Source organism: Dermacentor silvarum, chromosome 11 (assembly GCF_013339745.2).
Source record: "Dermacentor silvarum isolate Dsil-2018 chromosome 11, BIME_Dsil_1.4, whole genome shotgun sequence".
Taxonomy (NCBI): Eukaryota; Metazoa; Arthropoda; class Arachnida; order Ixodida; family Ixodidae; genus Dermacentor; species Dermacentor silvarum.
Genome location: NC_051164.1, coordinates 47,282,580 through 47,303,908, shown reverse-complemented (window position 1 = coordinate 47,303,908; position 21,329 = coordinate 47,282,580). Strand labels below are relative to the sequence as shown.

The 21,329-nt window shown below is 40.8% G+C and overlaps 1 protein-coding gene across 1 annotated transcript in view; it reads right to left on the bottom strand.

The window, feature by feature from the left end:
- Positions 1-21,329, bottom strand: part of LOC119432395 (uncharacterized) — a 215,156-nt gene that overhangs the window by 4,136 nt on the left and 189,691 nt on the right. The window contains exons 21-31 of the mRNA XM_049658295.1: positions 20,842-20,889; positions 20,510-20,557; positions 18,893-18,931; positions 17,989-18,027; positions 17,183-17,221; positions 14,187-14,225; positions 11,840-11,878; positions 10,457-10,486; positions 8,853-8,891; positions 7,687-7,716; positions 6,173-6,211 (exon numbers count right to left, since the gene is read on the bottom strand). Of these exons, the coding sequence (XP_049514252.1) occupies positions 6,173-6,211; positions 7,687-7,716; positions 8,853-8,891; positions 10,457-10,486; positions 11,840-11,878; positions 14,187-14,225; positions 17,183-17,221; positions 17,989-18,027; positions 18,893-18,931; positions 20,510-20,557; positions 20,842-20,889 (429 nt within the window). The remainder of the gene's footprint in view (positions 1-6,172; positions 6,212-7,686; positions 7,717-8,852; positions 8,892-10,456; positions 10,487-11,839; positions 11,879-14,186; positions 14,226-17,182; positions 17,222-17,988; positions 18,028-18,892; positions 18,932-20,509; positions 20,558-20,841; positions 20,890-21,329) is intronic.

Here is a 21,329-nt window from a genome sequence, read left to right as displayed (position 1 = left end):
CAGAAGCTCGCACTATTTCATAACACCTCAGAGCTTGCGAATCGGCACGAAAAAGTTAGGAATGTTAAAATACAGTAAGTTCTGTCACCTTCACCTCTTGATTCGCATATATTCTAGACTCTCCTAATGACATTACATCGAATGACATTCCCCTGAAGAGCTACACTTCAACTAGCACAAATAAATCAATAAAGACTCGGCAATATCACGAACGTCTTACAAAAAACTAAACACTGTCCCGTGTGCTCTACTGAGATGCATCTGCTTAACAGCGGTGAAGCCGTGTCACCTTTGCCAGTCTAGTGTATCCTGAAATTCAAGCTAATCGAAGGTACAAAAAATCCAGATGCTCTGCTACTCGAGGTACTGTTCACGCATATGCTAATTTACTCAGCACAGTACATATTCTCAAACAAGCTTTCAATATGCCACAAACCTGCCACGTACACCTCAAAATGCCATGAGGCGTTCAAATTGTTCTTCACCAGCATCTATAGCGCGTATACTCGCCACTGGTTGCGGCTGGGCCCTGAAACATTGGGTGCTTGAAAAGTATGTTGCAAGACACCGACCAGCCAGCTTCTGAAATTGATGCTTATGCGCGTTGGCTCATGAACTTTATTAGATCTCTAAGGTATTTCCTAAGTTATTACATGAAGAAGGCGCGAACGCCATTGACATATCATCATATGCTAAAGGGCATAGCTGTATCATTTAGGTGTACTTTGTTTACTTTGAAAAGGTTGGAATCTACACAGGGCTGAGGTCACTCTGGCAGCAGCGGCGACGGCGGGAGGACGACTATTAATCAGCTCTTCTACAATTTTGCAGTGACCGGCGCATGCCCATTTCCAAAGACGTGAAAAACGCCGAACGTGCCATCTGCCCGTGCTTGTTGCAAGCTTCATCCCGTGGTTGCTGCTATCGCCTACATCTTGGGGGGCGGTACCTTCTGTTTCGCTGTATTTTCACTCTGGCAGCAGCGGCGACGGCGGGAGGACGACTATTAATCAGCTCTTCTACAATTTTGCAGTGACCGGCGCATGCCCATTTCCAAAGTAGGAGGTTCTTGCTTGCCGTGGTTTCACCGGCCGCTCAAGTTTGGTGAACGACTTCTTATACCACTCTTTGCCTCTTCTGGTCTTCGCCAGGACGTGAAAAACGCCGAACGTGCCATCTGCCCGTGCTTGTTGCAAGCTTCATCCCGTGGTTGCTGCTATCGCCTACATCTTGGGGGGCGGTACCTTCTGTTTCGCTGTATTTTCACTCTGGCAGCAGCGGCGACGGCGGGAGGACGACTATTAATCAGCTCTTCTACAATTTTGCAGGTTGGTTTGAATACCTTATTTATATAATATAGACTGTGTACTAGTTGGGGTCGTTGCTGTTGCTGCCAAGAGTGCCTTTTTCAGTGTTGGAAGAGTGCTGAACTCTTTATTGTTGTACGTGGTTTTCAACTTTGTATGCCAATTCATTTGCGTTATTGGATTGCTTCCTCTGGTCATGAGCGAAAATAACTCGGGCAGCTTAGACAATGTCGCAAGAGTCCTTGCGGAGAAGCAGCCCAGCAGCATCAAAGAGGTGGTAAAAGTTTTGAATGAACTAGTTTGTGGGCTTGGTGCATTCGCGACCGATCTTAGGAGTGACGTTGCTAAGTTCGGAAACGCGGGAACCGGAATACATAACGAACTCGCAGGCATCCGAGATTCAATTGGTTTCATGAATCAAGCGTTCGAGACTTTCAGAGAAGATGTCGAGGTATTCCGTCGAGAACTAACTAGTATTAAATCAGAAAATGAGCGATATCGCAAGGAGAATGAACAGCTGTGGAGAGAACTGAAAGACTCTAAGAAAGAAATTGTGGAGCTTAAACAATACTCCAGAAACATGAACCTAGAAATACAGGGACTGCCGCAAGTCCAAAATGAAGACCTAAAGAAAACAATAGAAAATATTGTTGACTGTTTGGGTATTGAAGTCAACGCTCGTGACATCGATGTCGCACATCGCGTGCCATCGAAAGACAAAAAGAAGCCAAATATCGTAGTTAAATTTCTCACGCGAAATGCCCGAGACAAGTTGCTGGCGGCAGCAAAGAAAACAAAGTTAAGCACAAATCAACTGGGTTTCAGAGAGGATGAGCCAGTGTACGTCAACGAACACCTTTGTCTTGAGAACAAAGTACTCCTGAGCAAAGCCCGGCTCGCAAGGCGAGAGAAAAATTGGAAATTCGTGTGGGTGACGCAGGGTAAAATTCTAATGAGAAAAACAGAAAAATCTCCTGTCCTGCACATCACCTGCGCTGCTGACCTGGAGAAAGTTATTTAGGTTTATACAGCCGTCAATATAGCACCTCTTTCTATCGCTATGTTTGCGCTGTTCTTTAAATACAAGAATAACAGCACACCCATGAATTTCGCTTACAATACACGTTGGAAGAAAAGCGTGCTTAACATAACTGCAGCCCGCATTGTGATTTATGTTTTTTTCGTGTGTTTTTCTTGTACAATTAGTAAACTTACTGTTATTTACGTTTTATTGCGTTTACTGATTACATTTTTGCGCTTTGTGATACGCTGTTCGTGCTATTGCTACTTTTTCCAAAGGTTGGATGATATTTTGTTTGCATGTACAAACTGTGCTACTCCATTTATATGTACTGCGTGCCCAAGTCTGCACTCTACATATGTCCGAGTCTGCTTTCTATATATTCAAAAGCGCTGCATCTTTGCTCTCTATATGCATGTAGCCTTTAATGTAGATTGCTTGCACTGGTCAGTGCTAACGATTTTGTGCTTAGAGAAGCTTTGTTTTGTACGTATTGATAACCTGTTTTTATTAATGTCAATATGAGTGCGAAGTACGTAAGCCCGACCACACTAAATTCTCTTGTAACAGTGCAGTGTAATCAACCTTTAACATTTCTCCACATAAACATGCAGTCAGCCTGCTCGAAGGAAGAAGATCTGCTTGTTTTTACTGAAAAATTTAGTTTCGAGTTTTCAGTTATTATGCTGACGGAAACTTGGTACCGTACTGATGCAGATGTAATACAGATTGAGGAATATAGTTTCATCAGTGTTAACAGGGAGAAAAGAAGAGGAGGTGGCGTCTGCCTGTACGTTAAAAATGGTATTGGTTACGAGTGTATCACCGATTGGTCAGTCTGTTCAACGGACATCGAAATACTTTCCGTAAGGTGCGGGAAATTAGTATTCGCTGTAGTGTACAGGCCACCGGACGGAAATATAAACAGTTTCTTAAAATTTTTAGAAAAGTATTTCTCATTTATTAACGAGCTACAATACACATTAGTCATGGGTGGTGACTTAAATGTCGACATGTTAGAGAACACAAATAAGCGATCCGAGTTATCTGCTCTTTTAGCTTCAAATTACCTTTCTAATGTGATTTCAACCCCGACCAGAATTACGCCGACAAGTGCAACACTCATAGATTTGTTTTTAACAAACGCTCCGCCTGACGAGATACATTCTGGTGTTCTTGATATGACAATCAGCGATCACTTACCTATATACCTTGTTTTGGCTCGGAATCGCAAACAAAAGGTCAAAGCTTTGCCACAGGTTAAATTTCAACAAATTAATCCACGTTCACTTTTATCTTTCCGAGAAGAAATTAGCTCTGTAATCTGGGAAGATGTGTTGTCCTTATCCTCGCCCGATCTAGCATACAACCGTTTTATGGAGATCGTGTGCTCAGTTTATCAGAAACACTTTCCTTATAAAACTATTAAAAAACTTAAGCGTGCCCGTAAGCCATGGATAAATGCCTCCATACTCAAAATGATTAAAGAAAAAAATAGGCTTTTTAATGTCTTTCTAATACGGCGCGACTCAGTTGCTTTCACCACTTTCAAGAAGTATCGAAATAACTTGAACAAAATTCAGAGGCAAGCGAGACATAATTATTATTTCACAATGTTTGATGGCGTGATAAACGTGAAAGAAATGTGGAACAAGCTGAACGCTGTAATATCTGCAAGGCAACACGCGAATGTTATTGATGAACTCGAAATAGGCAACGAATTATACAAAGGTAAAGAATTGGCTGACAAATTCAATAAGCACTTCACTACACTAGTTGAAAGCACACATGATGACGACGCTCTCACCTACCTACCCCCTCCCATACAGAATTCCCTATTCGCCACACCAACTAATGAATACGAGGTAATAAATGTGTTTAGATGCTTTAAGGTGAGCAAGAGTGAGGACATAGATGGTTTAAAACTACAACCCATAAATTTTGTTATCGACCTACTCAGTCCGTACTTAACACACATATATAATCTCTCCTTAAGTACCGGTACCTTTCCACAGCGTATGAAGACTGCCAAGATAACTGTAATACATAAGAAAGGTGAAAAAAATAATTTGAGTAACTATAGGCCGATTTCTATATTACCAATATTCTCAAAGGGACTAGAGAAAATTTTATTTACTAGATTGTCAAATTTTTTTGAAGAACACTCAGTTATAACGCCTTCACAGTATGGATTTAGACCTGGTCTTTCGACACAAAGCGCGTTACTATATCAAAAAGAACTCATCCTAAACAATATCGAGGCAAAAAGAATAACTTTAGGAATTTACGTAGATTTTTCAAAGGCCTTCGATACCATAAATCATGTAACGTTACTACAAAAACTGAGTTGCTACGGAATTCGTGGTGTTGTACTAGAATTTATTAAAAGCTACTTGACCAATCGATACCAAAGTGTGTCCATAAACAAAGAACTGTCGGAGCTAGAAAAAATTAGATATGGTGTACCTCAGGGCAGCATACTCGGTCCACTTCTGTTTATTATTTTCATAAATGATATTGTAAGTATAGATACCTCAGCACAATACGTAATTTATGCAGACGATACGAGTTTATTTTTTACAGGAACGAATGCCGACACCATCATAGCATCAGCAAATGACACATTAAACAGACTACACACTTGGACAGTAAAGAATTCACTCTGTATTAACTGTGCTAAAACAAAAGCTGTTCTTTTTTGGGCCAAATCTACATCATGCAAAACGCTTAATTCCCTAAGTATAAATAATCTTAGAATAGAAATTTCGTCATCTGCAAAGACACTGGGAGTTGTGTTTCACGAGTATATGTCTTGGGAACACCACACAGACTACATAAGAAATAAACTGAGTAAAACCGTAGGTATCCTGCGAAAATGTCAGCGCATACTGCCAGTGCCACAAAAGCTTATGCTATATAACGCTCTTTTCTCTCCTCATTTGCGTTACTGCCATCTAGTTTGGGCTACCGGTACGAAGAACTCCTTGCACAACTTAATCACATTGCAAAAAAATGCCCTGCGTTGCATTGCAGGTTTGCCGTACACTGCGCACACGTCCGAATTATTTGCTAAGTTCAATGTTTTAAAAGTTACAACCCTATACGAATATCACCTCTTGACAGCTTTTAGGTCCGAATTAATTCAGAAAGGCAGCCACATTCGCACTTTAGCAAATTTAACTCTTAATCCCTCCTCACGCTTAACCAGACACACCAACCATTGGTATATCCCCCGGCCGCGAACAAATTATGGACTGCAACTATTGCAGTATTGTCTTCCGAGCACACTAAATAAGTTTAAACTAACAGATGAAAGTTTACGCACGTTATCAAAAAACGCTATTTTAATTATGATATCCCGAACTCTTTGTGCTTAAAACATGAAAACTATTTTGCATTAGTTTGTATGAGCCTGAAAAAAAAAAAATTGCTTTGAAATTGTTCTCCGGGTGCTTGTTTCCGTTGCTGTCGTTGTAAACACGGGGTGGCGGGGCTAGTCAAGCTGCTAAAGAGCAGCTTTTTTCCCGCTATCCTCACCATTTATGTACATTTTTTTCTGTATTGGTGTGCCAAAAAATGGTGAAATAAAGCCAATATCAAAATATCAATATCAAATATCAAGTACCCTTACATTTCGTATGAAATAGCAGAAGCACAAATTGGGTCCAGGAGACTTGGGAATGTGACTTCAAACATGAAGTTGTCGCTATATTATTGACAAGACTGCTGAAATGACACGTCGATGATACATGATTACACGACGAAGACACAACGGGACATCGATGACAGGCTATGAAACTCTAGCTATGCTCAAAATCAAGTGACGCGTGAGTGCTGCACTTACCTCCGTTGAGCGTGTTCTCGAGGAGCTTGCTGTTCCCGGCTAAAAATGAGGTCAGTATATTGAGCAAACGATCTAGTTATTCATATAAAAGCCACAAGTTTATAGGCCTGATTTTATTGCACAGTGTGCCTTCACGTTGTGGGGTAATTTCAAAGCTGTCGATAAATTGAAAAAAAAATGAATAAAGTGGCAACAGTTTACGTTTCAAAACATTTTTTTTACTTCTCCGCCAGTGGAACATTCGTGAAGTGGTCCTTGATTTATGTCAACAAATACATTTATGGCAAGTCAGTGAATGAACCAACCTGTCCAGACTCATGTCCCTGTGTTTCAGTTACTTGTTTTCTGTGAAGCAAATTAGTGCACGTGTGAGGATAGTTCTGCTGTAGCCCTTGCCACATTTTGGCTCCCTGCCAATGTGCCAATGTGTGTGTTTTTTTTTCAGTTATCGCACTATATCTGCCTGCGATGGGAGTATATTGCGATCATTATATCGTCAGCATTCGAACGCCCGTATTTGTGACCGCAGCATTGACTTCAGCTAAAAATGCATTTCACTGCGTAATGAAGTGCCCTTTGATCAAATCTGTAATAAATTAGGCGATCCATGAGGTTTTTAAAAAGATACGTATTATCAAGCGTTCGTGTGTTTCTGAAATTACACATAATAAGCATACATTACTTATATAGGTATCGGCTATGGGTAAAACTTAAGCTCCATACGCAATGTAAATAACGGGGAATGTATGGCGCACTTAAAGCGAACTTTATTGCATTACCCAACAAGACCTGCTAAGCCTTGGGTCTTACGCACAGCTCGTCAGAATTCTTGAAGACGGTGTCTGCGCTTTATAGGGCCTTCCCTTCTTAACAACTATCGTGCTCACAACATTGATATTTTTGCTTTTATTTTGTGAATAAATTTTTATGCATCATTCATTCTATCACGCATTCATACGGTACTATGAGTATTTTTACCTTTTTTTAGACCCTAAGCCAAGCATCATCAGAAAGAAAAACAGAACATAACGTTATAAGCACCGTTAAGGATATTTTAAAAATGAAATATTTTGTATCAGCACCTGTGTGACAGGCGTATCTTGCATCTTGGAACCACTTCACGCATGTTTGAAGAGCGAAATCTTAGCAATCTGATGTGTTTCACCAAGAAGAGCTGCAGTAGTCACATTTAGTGCGACGTCATTTATGACCTAGACGCAAAACCGGTGCATGTAAAAGACATAGGTGTGAGTGTTCTGGAATTACGTTCTGAGATATCATAACGATCAAGTGCTTTTGCGCAGAGGAATAATTATACTTCCGGACACACAGTCAGTGCAAGCTAACCAGTAAAATATATGTTCTGGCCAAGACATGAGCATGTGAAGTTTACTCACAATACCTACATTGACATCAAAAACGTCAAACAGTTTCAGTTCTTCACTTGGGGTTTGAGAGCTTTGTCTTTGACCTGATTCACACTTGTATGCAATGTAATACAGAATGTTACTCACCGACGGGCCTTCAGTGGTTTCTTTCGCAGGCTACGAAGTGAGAATCAAGGCATGCCTTCTTACACAAGGTAATTCATTACACTGTTCACAGGTTGGTATACTTTCTCAAAGCACCTCAGTCATTTGAAGCAGAAATTCCCACAAAGAACAAGCAAGCTTGTCTTTCAGCACGACGTCTCACTGGGCGTGGTCAGTTAATGCTAAATCGGGGGTCATGGTGCCAGAAAAAATACTACAAAGTTTTCACCAGATGTACGAGGACCAGGCCAGTGAAGCCACCTAATCTGGATTAGCTAGACGGAGTCCGGTGCTCTATATGCATAGGTTACTATACTACATGTACAAATCAATATACTGCACCGACCACCCGGCTCTCCCTGACACACTGACACTTTGATCGCGGGAGTGGGCGTCCCGGACGACAAAGGAACTTGAAGAGCTCAGTACAACGTTGGATCGATATAATGGAATATGTTGGGTGTAATGTTAATGTAAAGACAATAGTATTGAATAGAAAACCAAGGTAAGTGGCTGATATTCAAGTTGACAATATGTCACTTTTTTTCCAACGATTTTCTGTATTAGTTACCATTTTTGTATACAAGGTGATTGTTTGAAATTTTAAGAAATGTTTAAAAGCCGCCTGTTCCCGATAGCGTAATTCTAGTCCTTGAGGTGGATTATTCGAAAAGGCAGACATTACTTGCCAGAGAAATTGAAACATGTTTAACAGAATAACAAAACTTCTTTAATTAGTCTCTTAATTACTACAAGGCACAAATGGCAATTTACGAATCGTAGCCAGCCAGTTTGCAAGGCGTATCCACTTTGATATAATTTCCAGAATGACACCCGTTGGGTGATATTCTGCTACGAGCACAGTCCTAATCATACGTTTACATAAATTATCTGTATTATAACTCCTTTTGCGTTTGACTGCTAGGTTCTTACAAGTACACATGAGGTGCATTGGTTCTTTATAAAGATATTCCTGATGCCATGATTAAGGGAGAAGTTTCCTCTGTATACAAAACAGCAAGGCTGATTTCTGTCATTCATATTCACCATCCAAATTTTAAATATTTTGATGACATCACCATTGAAATATTTAAAAACAATAATTTTACATAAGCCAGCATCTGAAAAGTCATAATTTTGCAACTTACGGTTTCAGACGATGGAGCCAGCGATGTTGGTTCTGCAGGCTATCGAGACAGCGAAACAATAAAAACTGCATTTTTTTCATACAAAATAAATTATGCGGCATTTCAGAACACTTTTGAAGTGATCGCATGCTTCTTTGATTTGTTAGAGAACAGGAAGACCTTTCTGAATCAGTGAATCACTCAATGCAAGCAAATGTGCAATCTTACACTTACGCCGAGATATTCCAATGATCGATTCAGCAAAAATTCTCACAGAAATTAGTGAAAATTAGCAATTCAGAAATCCGATATAAGACTCGGCAATTCCTTTCTACGCGGTGTAAAAGCCGCTCATAACCAAAAGTTCAATGCGACACTGTCTAGTCATGCAAGGTAAAAAAAATCAAAACATGTCCCTGACCAACGTAAAAAACTTTCCCGCGTCAGGATAGGTACAGACACACCCCTCTTTCAGAATGAGTCGGTCATGTTAATATTGGTTTAAGTATGTGAAACATTATTCCCAGGGTTTCAGAAGACAGTACTGTATGTACACTTCCTCATGTCTGCTTTGACGTGCTTGCTGTATTCAGTATAACTAGGGATTCCTGAAGTAGTGGTATCTGTAGGTGGCTTTCTCAGATAATGGTCGTTCCCTCGTCTAATTCTTTCTCGCATGGCGTGTTTCTACGGCTGAGGAGACAAAGCAGCGCAAGAACATAACTAGTCGAAAATGTCGTGTCTCATTAATTGGAATCGCAGAGCTGGTTCCTGATCACATGTGATCAACTTGGGCGAGGCAAAGCATCTTGTCACGGAAAGGATGACAAAACTACGTCTTGAATTTCCGGTTACCTAAATCACAAATGACATGATACACAATATGCAAGGTAATCTAGAAAACGCGCACACCAAAGCCACAGACGAATGTTAAATAGCATATAAGAAATTGTATTTGTGACCGGCTCATTACAGACAGGGATCATAAACTTCTAAACGTCACTTTTTGTGTTTGTTCTTATTTTTATAAGTGATTTGTTTCCCAACCACCCAATACAATAAACGCATTAACTTTCACCTATACATCCTAAAAAGCTGTATTCCTAACAAGAATTTGAAATTTAGTGTTAATGGCAAGACAAAACATAAGTACAATTGTTTCCATTCTTTCGAGCAAATTGGTGGAGTCCGAAAACACTAGTAAAGTAACTGGCATTTGGCATTGCTTCTCAAGGGCACAATAGCATGCCGCAAATCCGATTCAGCACTTATTGATCAATACGCTGTATGAATATGCTTATACATAAAAAATACTACCTCCAAATGTCGCAAATCATGAATTTTTGCGACATTTAGCGAACACAGGGAGAAACAAATTATACATCTGAATTGTGAAAGCAAATTTGTAATTTTTAGGCCAGCTTTAAGCGACCTTGCGAGATATCTCGGCAAAGGGCTTCATTCTTAATGCTTACTCCTCCTATCCAAAGGAAAGAAAAGTTGATTGATTGATTGATTGATTGCTATACAAGTTTTTGAAACGCGGAAATAATTCTTATTTCTATTGGCTGCTAGATTTCAGTGGTTACGCATGAGCGCGCAAAATGATATATTACAGCACTCACCGATGAGTGTTCAGTGCTTCCCGGTCCAGGCTGCAGAGTGATAACCAAGAATAAAGTAATTTTGCCCAAGGCGAAGTTTCTTCTCAGGTATTTATACGTATAAGTGTTTTGTAAATAGTGCACTTTAGAGTGCTATTCTACAGGTTCACTTGAGTAACATTTTCGGCACAATGTTTCATTTCCACCTTAAAAGGAATATTCAGGTTAAGTAAAACCTAGATAATTCTGTATGATTTTTTTTCTGCCTGCATTTGGCGAACAGGCACAGTGGCCATGATCCTATACCTGGGGCAAAATCTGCCCTAAACATTCGTTATAACAAAGTTGCCATCACGTACGTGAAATTGGTTTTCTTATAGCCGGTAATTTGTGGCAAGAGGAACATTATAAAAGAGTCATAGTAACGCGGGATGTGTGCTCTAACCGCGCGGAAGCTCGCAAAACCAAAATTGAAACAAATTGGCATGCGAAAGTGGCAAAAGGTCAATGGCGAAATTTCGCCGGCACCTGTGAACAACTGGCGTGTCCGTCCTCTCATATGGTTATCTCATATATATCATATCATCTCATATGGTCAGACCTAAGCTGCCGCAACGTGGTCGTGTGACCTTTGCAGTGATACTTGCCTAGGCAGGTTAGTCTGATGAAACACGTCGTATGTGCCACACAACGCGATGACCCTGACCGCCCACTGCCACTTCCGCGAGGCAAAAGGCTATGTGTTCTGAAGTCCGATAACTCCAAATATTCATCCACGGGCATGGGAATGCGAAGGACTTACGACATTCGGAGAACTATACCGGTCTAAGGAATTGATGGCGTTTGAGATCAGGGTTTGAATACAGTCAAACGCCGAAGATACACTTAAGTCAATGCGTAGCTACGCGTAAGCAGCTTGCCACACTGAGAAGCTCTCTTCTTATTACACTATTTCACCACGCTGACCTACAGACGTTATATAAGTTTTGGGTTCTTTCTCTTCCACACTGAAAAGACCCATGCAGATCTCCCGCTTTCCGCTTAGTGCTAAGCTGAGTTTGATGGTATTGCACTTATAATAATCCAGCCTAAAATACATACACTGCTGTCGAGGCCCCCAAAAAAACATTGAATAAAGCGACGTTTATGATAACAGTTTTGTTTATTGAAGGTTTACTCTATTAATGGCCGCTAAGGCAGTTCCTTACATGCAGTTTGGTTATATTGAGAGGCTGGTGCTACATGCGACTGCGTTGGCAGTTTTCAGGAAGCTAATGAACTGTTACGAGTAAATTTTACGTCTAATAATAACAACACGGAATGTAATACAAACAATAATACACATGCATTTGCTACAAATATTGAGCATAATGAAGTAAAAATTAAATTTTTGTTACGACTTACCGTTACAGGTCTCGATGGTCCTGGGATTTCTGTTCCAGGCTATTCAAGAAACATAAAATAAATTCTGGGATGTACTGTGTTTAAATTATGTTAATTCAGACGCAATGATCACGACTACAAGGGCGAAAAAAGCAATATTTTTGTCTTGCATTCGACTTTCTAGCTGCATCTCGCAAACACTTACCCAATAGCTGCTTGAATATTTGTGCCAAGATTCATCGAGTACACAAACAGACAAGGGAAGTTGTTGTGATTACTAAAATTCTTCACGCGTCTCCTAAAGGGTGGATATATTCTGGCAGAAATGCTCGGAGCAAAAAGTGACAGTGCATCCTTCTGTACAGCGGCATTTGTGCTACTCCATTCGTTATAAACACTATGTTCATTTGCGATTTTATGTTCAGTCATAATTTCACGTCAGCAATGGTCAGTGTTAAAGTCACTTGGGCGTAGAAACGGAAATTCTGCATCCAAAGTCTTCAGGATAACTCTCTATTGAGCGTTCACCTAGCGAATTAGTATGATCTTCATTCAAGCCAAAAGAAACGAGAATAATTTGAGACATAGACTTACGTAGCCACTCTAATGACGAAGTCTCTGTGACGAGTTAATTTTGAGGAACAAAGCAACGTAATGCGTCATCAGCGATCCCGATACGTCGCGTGGCATTCGGCAGCACCCCTTTTACCACGTGCCCACACCTAGCAAACATTGGTGTCGGTGTTTACCAGTTTCACCAACGAGGAATTCTCCTCACTTCATTAACAATAAATGTTTTCTCTCTCTCTCTCTCTCTCTCTCCACATACGGTGATTCGTAGAGTTGATGGACATATGTAGGACCTGTTTCCAACAAAAGCGAAATTCCTTAGTATGCGCGGTTTTATGCACTGCCAAATTCTGATATGCATGCTGGGAATGTCTTGGCAACAAAAGCGTGTGTCACCAGTGCAGTCACACCACCACCTCCTGCTTCGATGTCAACGTCTGGGTGCTGGATCAGCCCGTTTCACGGGGGTCTGCGTTAACCGAGTAAAACTGAGGGTCGTCGACTGGGGCCTCTACTGTCCCTTCGTGTTTCAGGTCTGGCAAATAGGCTTTGTATGCGCAGGAAAGCTCTGGCAGGTCAAGGGCCCTATTGGCGGTTGTAATAGACTTTCCTCCGATGCTTACAGGTAACGCACTGCCAATTTTTGCAGGCATTTTTAATTGGGTACTTGAGCTATGAGCTTGCTGGAACATTGAGGAAACTGGGTTCTTGATGGACATGTCCATGAGCAACGCCGCAGGGTTATACTCAGTCATCACAACAGGAGACCTGTAAGCTAAAAGGGCCAGTTATGGATTCCTCGTCATTGCATGAAGTTCAGTCGTGTTCACCGAATTCAAACGATCTTCTAGTTGGTGCTGCATTACGAAAGTGCGGAACTACCAGCGCTGCATTACCATTCAGCGCTCTGAATTCCTGTGTCTATTAGTTGCCTTTTATATGCTGCAAAGCTTTACTTCTTTGATTTTTAGTGCATCTTCTACATGTGTAAAACTATGAGAATAGTAAACATTGGGTGTAATATGCTTCAAGCGGCACTCCTGAGCTAAGAACGCAGTCACATGGCGAGAACTGCGGCCTGCTTGAGTAACGCTCATAGCAAGTAAACTGCAACCCTGAAATGCTTTGATAAGTCGAGCAGTTTGGCACCGCTCTATTTGCATTTTCTTCATAACGCGATTTTGGTATGCTTTTTTTCTAAAGAAAAGTGCTAGATATATGTAAACAAAATTATGAAAAAATGTGAGTTAGTGCCTCCAACAATCTTGGAACTAGAATGAATATGTGCAACGTAATGGGAGTTTAGTAAATAAATAAAAGGTTGTCAGAACGGAAATTGCAGTATGCAAAAACTGAAACAACAAATAAATTCATTTTCACTTATCTACATTGTTTTGATTGCAGTTCTGTAGCATACTACTGTATTTTTTCGTGGGGAGGGGGGGGGGGCGGGATTCCGAAAGCTCCGCGGCTAATAGTCATTACGAACGAGTATATTTGGGAAAAATAACAAAACAAAATAAAACAAATCAAATGCGGTATTTTGAAGGTTCCATGTTTATAGACAACCCGACAATAATTGATATCACATGAGGAACTTAATAATCACAACCATGGTCTTAGTCCTTTAATTGCAATTACCCGATACCGCCATTCAATGTCTCACCCCACCTGAATGTTTGTTAATCGGTTCTTCATGAATGGAGAGATTCGAATAAACCATTCCTCGCATGTTTGATCATACCAGATTACCCAACAGTGAGAAACTATGTAGGTAGCAAGCTGGTGCAGCACTCACCCATCTGCTGCTTCCAAACTCAGTGGTTTCTGTTTCTGGCTATCGAGATAAGACATTATTTGGTTAGTAAGCATACTTTTTATTCTGTCCTTATTGTTAAACATGTCAATAATACGCAGTAGCTCGGCACAAATCCTTCGGAACCAGAAATAACAAACTTCGATACACTTCCATTTCCCACAGCGTAAAGGAAGCTTAGTAAAAACAGTAAATAATCAATTAAAAAAATTGGCATCTCATGTCAGCAGTTTTGCTATCGTCTATCAACCTATTCTGTAGATTTTATAACAATACGGTGTACAGCTTCAGGCACGACGTTGTGTGGAAATATATTGAGCATATATACGTCAATCAAATAAAAGTGCGCCCATATGGATTTGTTTGAGGGTATATCATGCAGTATTAAAAGTAATTTCCGTAAATATTTATGTTAGACAGTGTACCACCACAATTTCATTATTACATTTGGCAGCATACATCTGATACACTGCTGTTTACATTACGGCACATACTGGCCATTTTCGTATCGATTTCAGTATTCCTCGTATCGATAGTTTCTTCAGCTGACGACAGCATAACACTTGGACCACGCTCTGAAAGACTTGACTGGTTATCATCAAGTGTTCCAAGATATCATTGGAAATAGTGAGAATTGCATGGCTACTTTTGCTATACTATATTCCATCACGAGAACACCAACATTCAGTGATTAGGCTTCCTTTTTAAGGCGGAAAACATTAAGTGGCTCGTTGCAATAGGCTCACACCCGAAAAAAAGGCGGCTTGGTGTCGAGTGATGCAAAAAAAAAAAAGACGCCGTGATGCAAAAATTATGGTTGTTCTCTCTTTCAGTAGGAATCGGAAGAACAATAAAGTGAAACATGTCTTCACAGAAGTTGTTGCATTTTTGATTCGTGAACTTCACGGTTCGCTACAGCGAAAGGCGCAGAATTTGCGGGTCGGCAACCATGTTGCATGCAGGTTTGCTTAGCGTGCGGCGTCCTGTTGGCGAGTGGCTTCGGCGAAGGTGCGAGCATTCTGGATCGGCTCCTAAGTGGCTACGACAGCCAGTCGAGCTGTGACGCGCACAGCTGCAGGAATGTCAGTGGCAGAGCTCGCACTGTGCGCCGCGAACGCGCGAAGGCATTCTGCTACACGACAGCGTGTCTCTCTCTCTCTCTCACCGGAGCAAAGCGAGATTCGCCCGGCGACGTAGATGCCTTTCTGCGCCTTTTAGCGCAGCAGTTGTCTTAGGTGGTGCCATCGCAAGCGGAGCAGTAGGCGATACACTGTCGATGCACGTTGAAGCAGTAATCCGCAGGTGACGAGGCGACACAGGCCAATCCGACGCTAGACGAAGCCCACACGAGGCCACAGAAGTACATGGATTTGTCTGATCTTCGTGCTTGTGGATTTAGACGTTCCTGTGACTTTGTTTATTGCGCTTCATATGCCTTCATTGTCGTAACTTTCCGAGCAACGTATAATTTTCGAAGTGCAGAAGGCGCTGCGAACGTGCACAATCGCTACTAATTACAACGGTTCAGCGTAGCGAGGTGGTCAAACCGAAACGCGCCAAGCGTTTCAATGCAGTGGCTTGCCCGCGATAATTTCGTAAGGGCGTTTTATGCCGCATGTCGAGGCGTTCATCCGTGGCGTAATGGTTTCGACATCGGGATTCTCGTCCAGAGTTCCTGTGTTTGAATCCTGCCGTCGCACAATAGTAATAATGTTTTTGTTGTATGATTATTTATTGTATAATTATTGTATGAAACTATGCACGAGGCTATACTTAGTTTATTCTATGGCTACACCGCGTTGAACCCTCCGCTATGCTGTGACTACCGAAGTGCTCCCTGTCGGCGCTCGTTACTGTCACAATGCAGTGCTTCGCTTCACCGCTACTAGATGGCGACTATCACATCCGTTACATCCCGTTGCCGGAAATCATTCGTGAAACTCAGGATAAAACACTTTCTTGTTAAAAATATCATCATCAAGAATGGCTCATACCCGTAAGCATGCAAATATGCAATGTTTGAATATCAACGAAGAAACGAAATGAAAAAAGAACGAAGGAAAGAAAAAATTATAGAAGTAAAGAAATCGTGATAGAACGGACGAATGGAGAAAAAAAAAGAAACAAATAAGTGATGCAAAAATATCATCATCAGGAATGGCTCATATCCCCGTAAGCAAGCAAAGATGCAATGGTTGAATATGAATGAAGACACGAAAGAAGGAACGAAAGAACGAAATAAGGAATGAAAGAACGAAAGAACGAGCCAAAGTACTAAGAAAGAAAGAACAAAGAAAGAAAGAAAGCAAGAAAGAAAGAACCTTCAGGTAGTGCATTAGGTACACGCATGTGTCGTTGAGCAGGTCGACCTAGACCACTATACGGTTACTTCACACTGTGGCTCTTTATCTCTGGCAAGAAGTCTGACCACTTCTATCGCATCACATGATGCATTGCCACGTGTGCAGCAGGCTTTCGCCTTCACATGTGTGGAGTGTGGAGTGTAACATGCTGCCGAACTTTTCTTTCCACTGGTCATTGTAAAGATTACTGGTTGCCAATCCTTACATTTCAGCATACAAATATATAACATGTCATTTAAATTGCCTGTAAGCTTCCCAGCTCAGGGAACGTATCGAAAGAGAAGCGTAAAAACAGGGATAAATCAACATTCCTTAAGATGTTTCTTCCCAGGTTTCTTTATTTTGTGACTTTCAGGTATTGGAAAGGAGTTTTCATCCTGTATAATTTCACAGCGTTTCCGACTATCCTATATTAGATTATTAAAAAACAAGTTTACTTCTATATGACTGAGAATAAAACGCAACATCAAGTGTCATATTGATGGCTGCAGAACGATGCCCAGTAAAAGCTGCGCTGGACAGTCACACTATAAGCGATTCAGGAAGTTCATTCATTTTGTCACTTCCACATGAATATGTAACGTTTAAAAAGTGGCTCCTCAACATGCAACTCACCGTTTCTGGACTTGTAGTCTCAGTACTTCTGGGTTCTGGCTAATGGACAAGAGATAACAGAGCTTGTACACTGCTGCAGGTTGCCAAGGACAGGCATGTGATAAAAGAGAACTCAGACATAAGTTGGGATTTCATAGCAACCCAAACACAACTTGAAACATGAAACAACATTTGTACAGCTTTGTGCTTTCACTGCTTTCACAGCTGCACACAGCCTATATCACTATAATAATAAATGCTCACTAATACCTTTTACTAAGTCTAGCAGCCTCTTTGCATGATACTAGGCTGCCTGAAGTTAAAAAACGTTTACTGCGAGCCCATTCTTCGGCGTCGCGTGAGGAGGGGGTGGGAAGGGTTACTACATGAGTGCAACTACAACTACAGAGGGAATCCACTTTTCATAGGATAATAGAGAAAGACGCTGTCAAGGAATCCTGAAATAGTCTACGTGGGCGTTATTCATATTAATAACTTGCCCTTCCATGGTGGATAAAAATTAGATGGTTCCATAATGTAGAAATACCAATTCTATTACGGTCATTTGACAAGTATATTTCGTTCAATATTGCCAACCCTTCTGCTGTGTCTGTTTTGGCTGTAAGACGTATTAATACATTTCTGCTATCCTGAAACGCAGTGTTCAAGTGACGATCAGTAAATTTCTTATCTTGAGCTTGATGATCGATGGTGCAGAGTCAATGTCTTAGTGCGTCCGTTGCTATAGAAATATGGATATCAGTTCTAACTTGTCAAGTTTATTATTACGAACGCTTGCTCACTGCCAAAGAAAGCAAAGTACTTACCCTTATCGAGCTCGTTTCAAAAGGAGTTTCTGTGGCAGGCTGCGAAACAAAACGAGATTAGGAGCTGGTAGGAGCGATTAGGAGCTGTAATATTTTTGGAAGACTGCATCATCAAATGGTTTTACAAATAATTCGCAGGGGGACGTCACAGTGTGTCACTAATAATATACACAAAGTAATCGGTTTGCACCGACAAATAAAAATTAACAATATGCAGTTCACAAAGCGGCTCACGCGTCCTACTACCCTAATGAGATTTTAATTAGGCGCATGAGTGTCCCGCCTTCGCGTTTAATGCATTCCGTAAGTCTATGTCAATTACTGCATTGATAATAACACAAACATTAACGGGAGGATTGAGACAAAGTTAAAACAGTAGCCCAATGAGGGATATCTCAGGCTAGAGCCAAGGGCTCAAATAACCTCCTGTTTTTGTTATGGCAACAAGTTCTTTTCCTGGCGGCGTTAGCATGCGTAATCTTCACCTCCAACGGGGAGAGAGAGGACCTCCTGCAATGCCGCTACCCCTCATCTTATCGCTGTAGCAACAAGCATCCAACCGAATTTTTCGCATTTCCACTTCACTCACCCCTAACTTACTCAACTGCCTTTTCCCGCTATCACTCTACATAGAGACCAGTATCTGTAATAACACAACCAAGGTAAGTATAGTTGTGGCCCTCACGAATAGAGTTCATGTAGTATGTAGGTACTAATTAAGCTACTAATTTACGTGCTAACAACGCGTTCATTCACCTTACATTGAAGAGCGCGTCGACCACAGTGATAACTGATATACGTGTTTCTGCTTTTCGTATCTGACACGGTAAGGATAAGTTTCGTTAGACCAACTCATTCAGATCCGTACCCAGTTACGCTGAGGTGTAATCAGTCAAAAACTTACCATGCTAATACTTGAACCCTCTCTGGTCGTTGGTCCAGACTACGAAAAAAAATTGTTAGACTTGTTGAACTAATAGTTCATGCATTCCGGGCACATGGAATTGACATGAGCTATTTACACGTGCTGCATGGCTACACATGGTAGAAAGGCGCTCAACAAACATTTATGTTATATTTTAATTGGCATCTCTATGACAGACTACTTAAAACAAATAGAACGTTTCAAACACTTATATTATGAAACTTCTTCACCAGCATGTATTACATTAAAAAACAATTTTCACGTGACCAACATTCAAGAACATTGGAAAGACTAAATTGCCAAAGGACTACTCCCGTTTGATTTCAGTAGTTACCAGAATATAATGTATAGTACATGTAGCGTAGACATCTTAGTAAGTGCTAGCATCTCAATACTATACTGAACATATCAGTGCTAATAACTGCGTGTGTGGTCTAAGCAGTTTTCCTCTTAGAGTTTCTTTAGAAAACCGTGAAAGCCTACGTTGCTTCAATGAGCTACTAAGCATGGTCAGCAGTGTAGGGAGAGAAAGGACGACTAAGTGCCATGTCCAAATGTGAAACTTATCTAAACGAGAAACGCGTGGATATAAACAAGCCATAGAAATAATAAACACATTCATTGTCAAGGTTCTAGAATAGTCCTGTTAGGCCCTTCAGCACTCTTTTAAATGCTTAAGCAACTCTATGCCTAACCGGTATGACGAGTCGCTATAAGAAACGTAATGTATGAAACAAAATAAATTCGAAAGTGAAAACGTTGGCGATAGTTTGTTTCGAACATGCGACCCCACGGGTCTAGTCCGATATGGTTGATAACTACCGATAAGGGCTGATACGGTGTCTACTGGTCAGATCAAGTTCGATAAGATTGATGATGACACCGGGCGGCAAGTAGATGAACAAGTGGCAGAATGCTTATGCATACATAGACAGCTCCAGTAGGGTTCCTGCATGAATTGCTTTTACATTCATAGTAGACACTTTATGCCCATGCAAATATGTCAGAGAATCCTAAATTCATGTACATCGTGTTTATAAGGTTAACATTCCCTGTGCCGCCGCAGTAAGATTGTTTTAAATTTTTTACTGGCATATTACAACATAGGGTATCTACCTGATATAAAGCAAAATATTCGGGTTACTCTTGTAAAATTTGTAATTGCTAAAATCTTTTGGGACGTGACAATTCATGCTTATTTCAAATGCTGGACATAATTTTGTCGAAAGAGAGAAAATGATAAATTAAAGGCAGGGAGGTTAACCAGGACTGAGCCTGGTTTGCTACCCTACACTGGCTGAAGAGAAAGGGGATGGAAAGATTAGAAGAAGAGAAAGTCCGCTGTGGTTATCGTTGGCGTGGTAACAGTTTTCTGCTCTGCATAAGTGACAGTGACTCAGTCCGGATCACAGACGGTTACTCAATCTTGTAGCTTTTAAAAATCGCAGCAGCGCCTTTGTGGCCTTTGGTAGCTGCTATATGCGAGGTCATGGTCCCAAGATCTTGTCCAAGGTGAACCGTTTTCTATCCAACAGATTTGTAGCTGTACAGAGGTCATGTCCTTTCGTTTTCAAAATATATTTTTGTATGACTTACCGGGCCAGGTCTTGTATGCTCTGAGGTAGCTGTTCCAGGTGTTACAGGCTAAAAGAGTAAATTAGCAAAATTAACCTGAATTCATTTACGGCGTGTTTATAATGTTATATTTCCTGTGCCACCGCAGCACACGCAGTTTAAGTTACCCACTGTAAGATTGTTTTGAGGATATTTTATTCCATATTACTACTTAGAATATCTACCTAACTGTAAAGGAAAATATTACGATTGCACTTGTAAAATTTGTAATTCCTAAATTTTTCTGGGATGTGACAATTCATATTTATTGCAAAAGCTGAATATAATTTTGTCTATATTTACGCATGACTTACCGGGCCAGGTCTTGTACGCTCTGAGGTAGCTGTTCCAGGTGATTCAGGCTGAAAGGATAAATTAACAAAATAGCAGTGTTTATTTAATTGATGCTGGGGAAGTGAAGTGACATTATGACATGAAGACATGCGTCTATTTTTGCATTGGAATAATTACCTAATATGAAACCGTTATAAAAACATTTCTTAATGTTTTTTTCACCGGGTCATATTAGGTCCGGCATCTTTTATCTTGACCTAGCTCGGTGAAACATTTTGTTCGAAACCTATGAAACCATTTGCATGAATTGCATAAAATTATATTCATTCGGGTCCTGTGTATAAGAAAGCACTTTTTTCGATCTGGGCTAACGTGAGCATGCATTGCTTAACGATTACTATTTTTGCCACTTCGCGAAGCAGGTAGACCGCTTACCACGTGCAAGAAAAGAACTAAATAAGAACAAGATATGACTCACAATGAGTCGGTCATCTTAAGATTAGCTTAA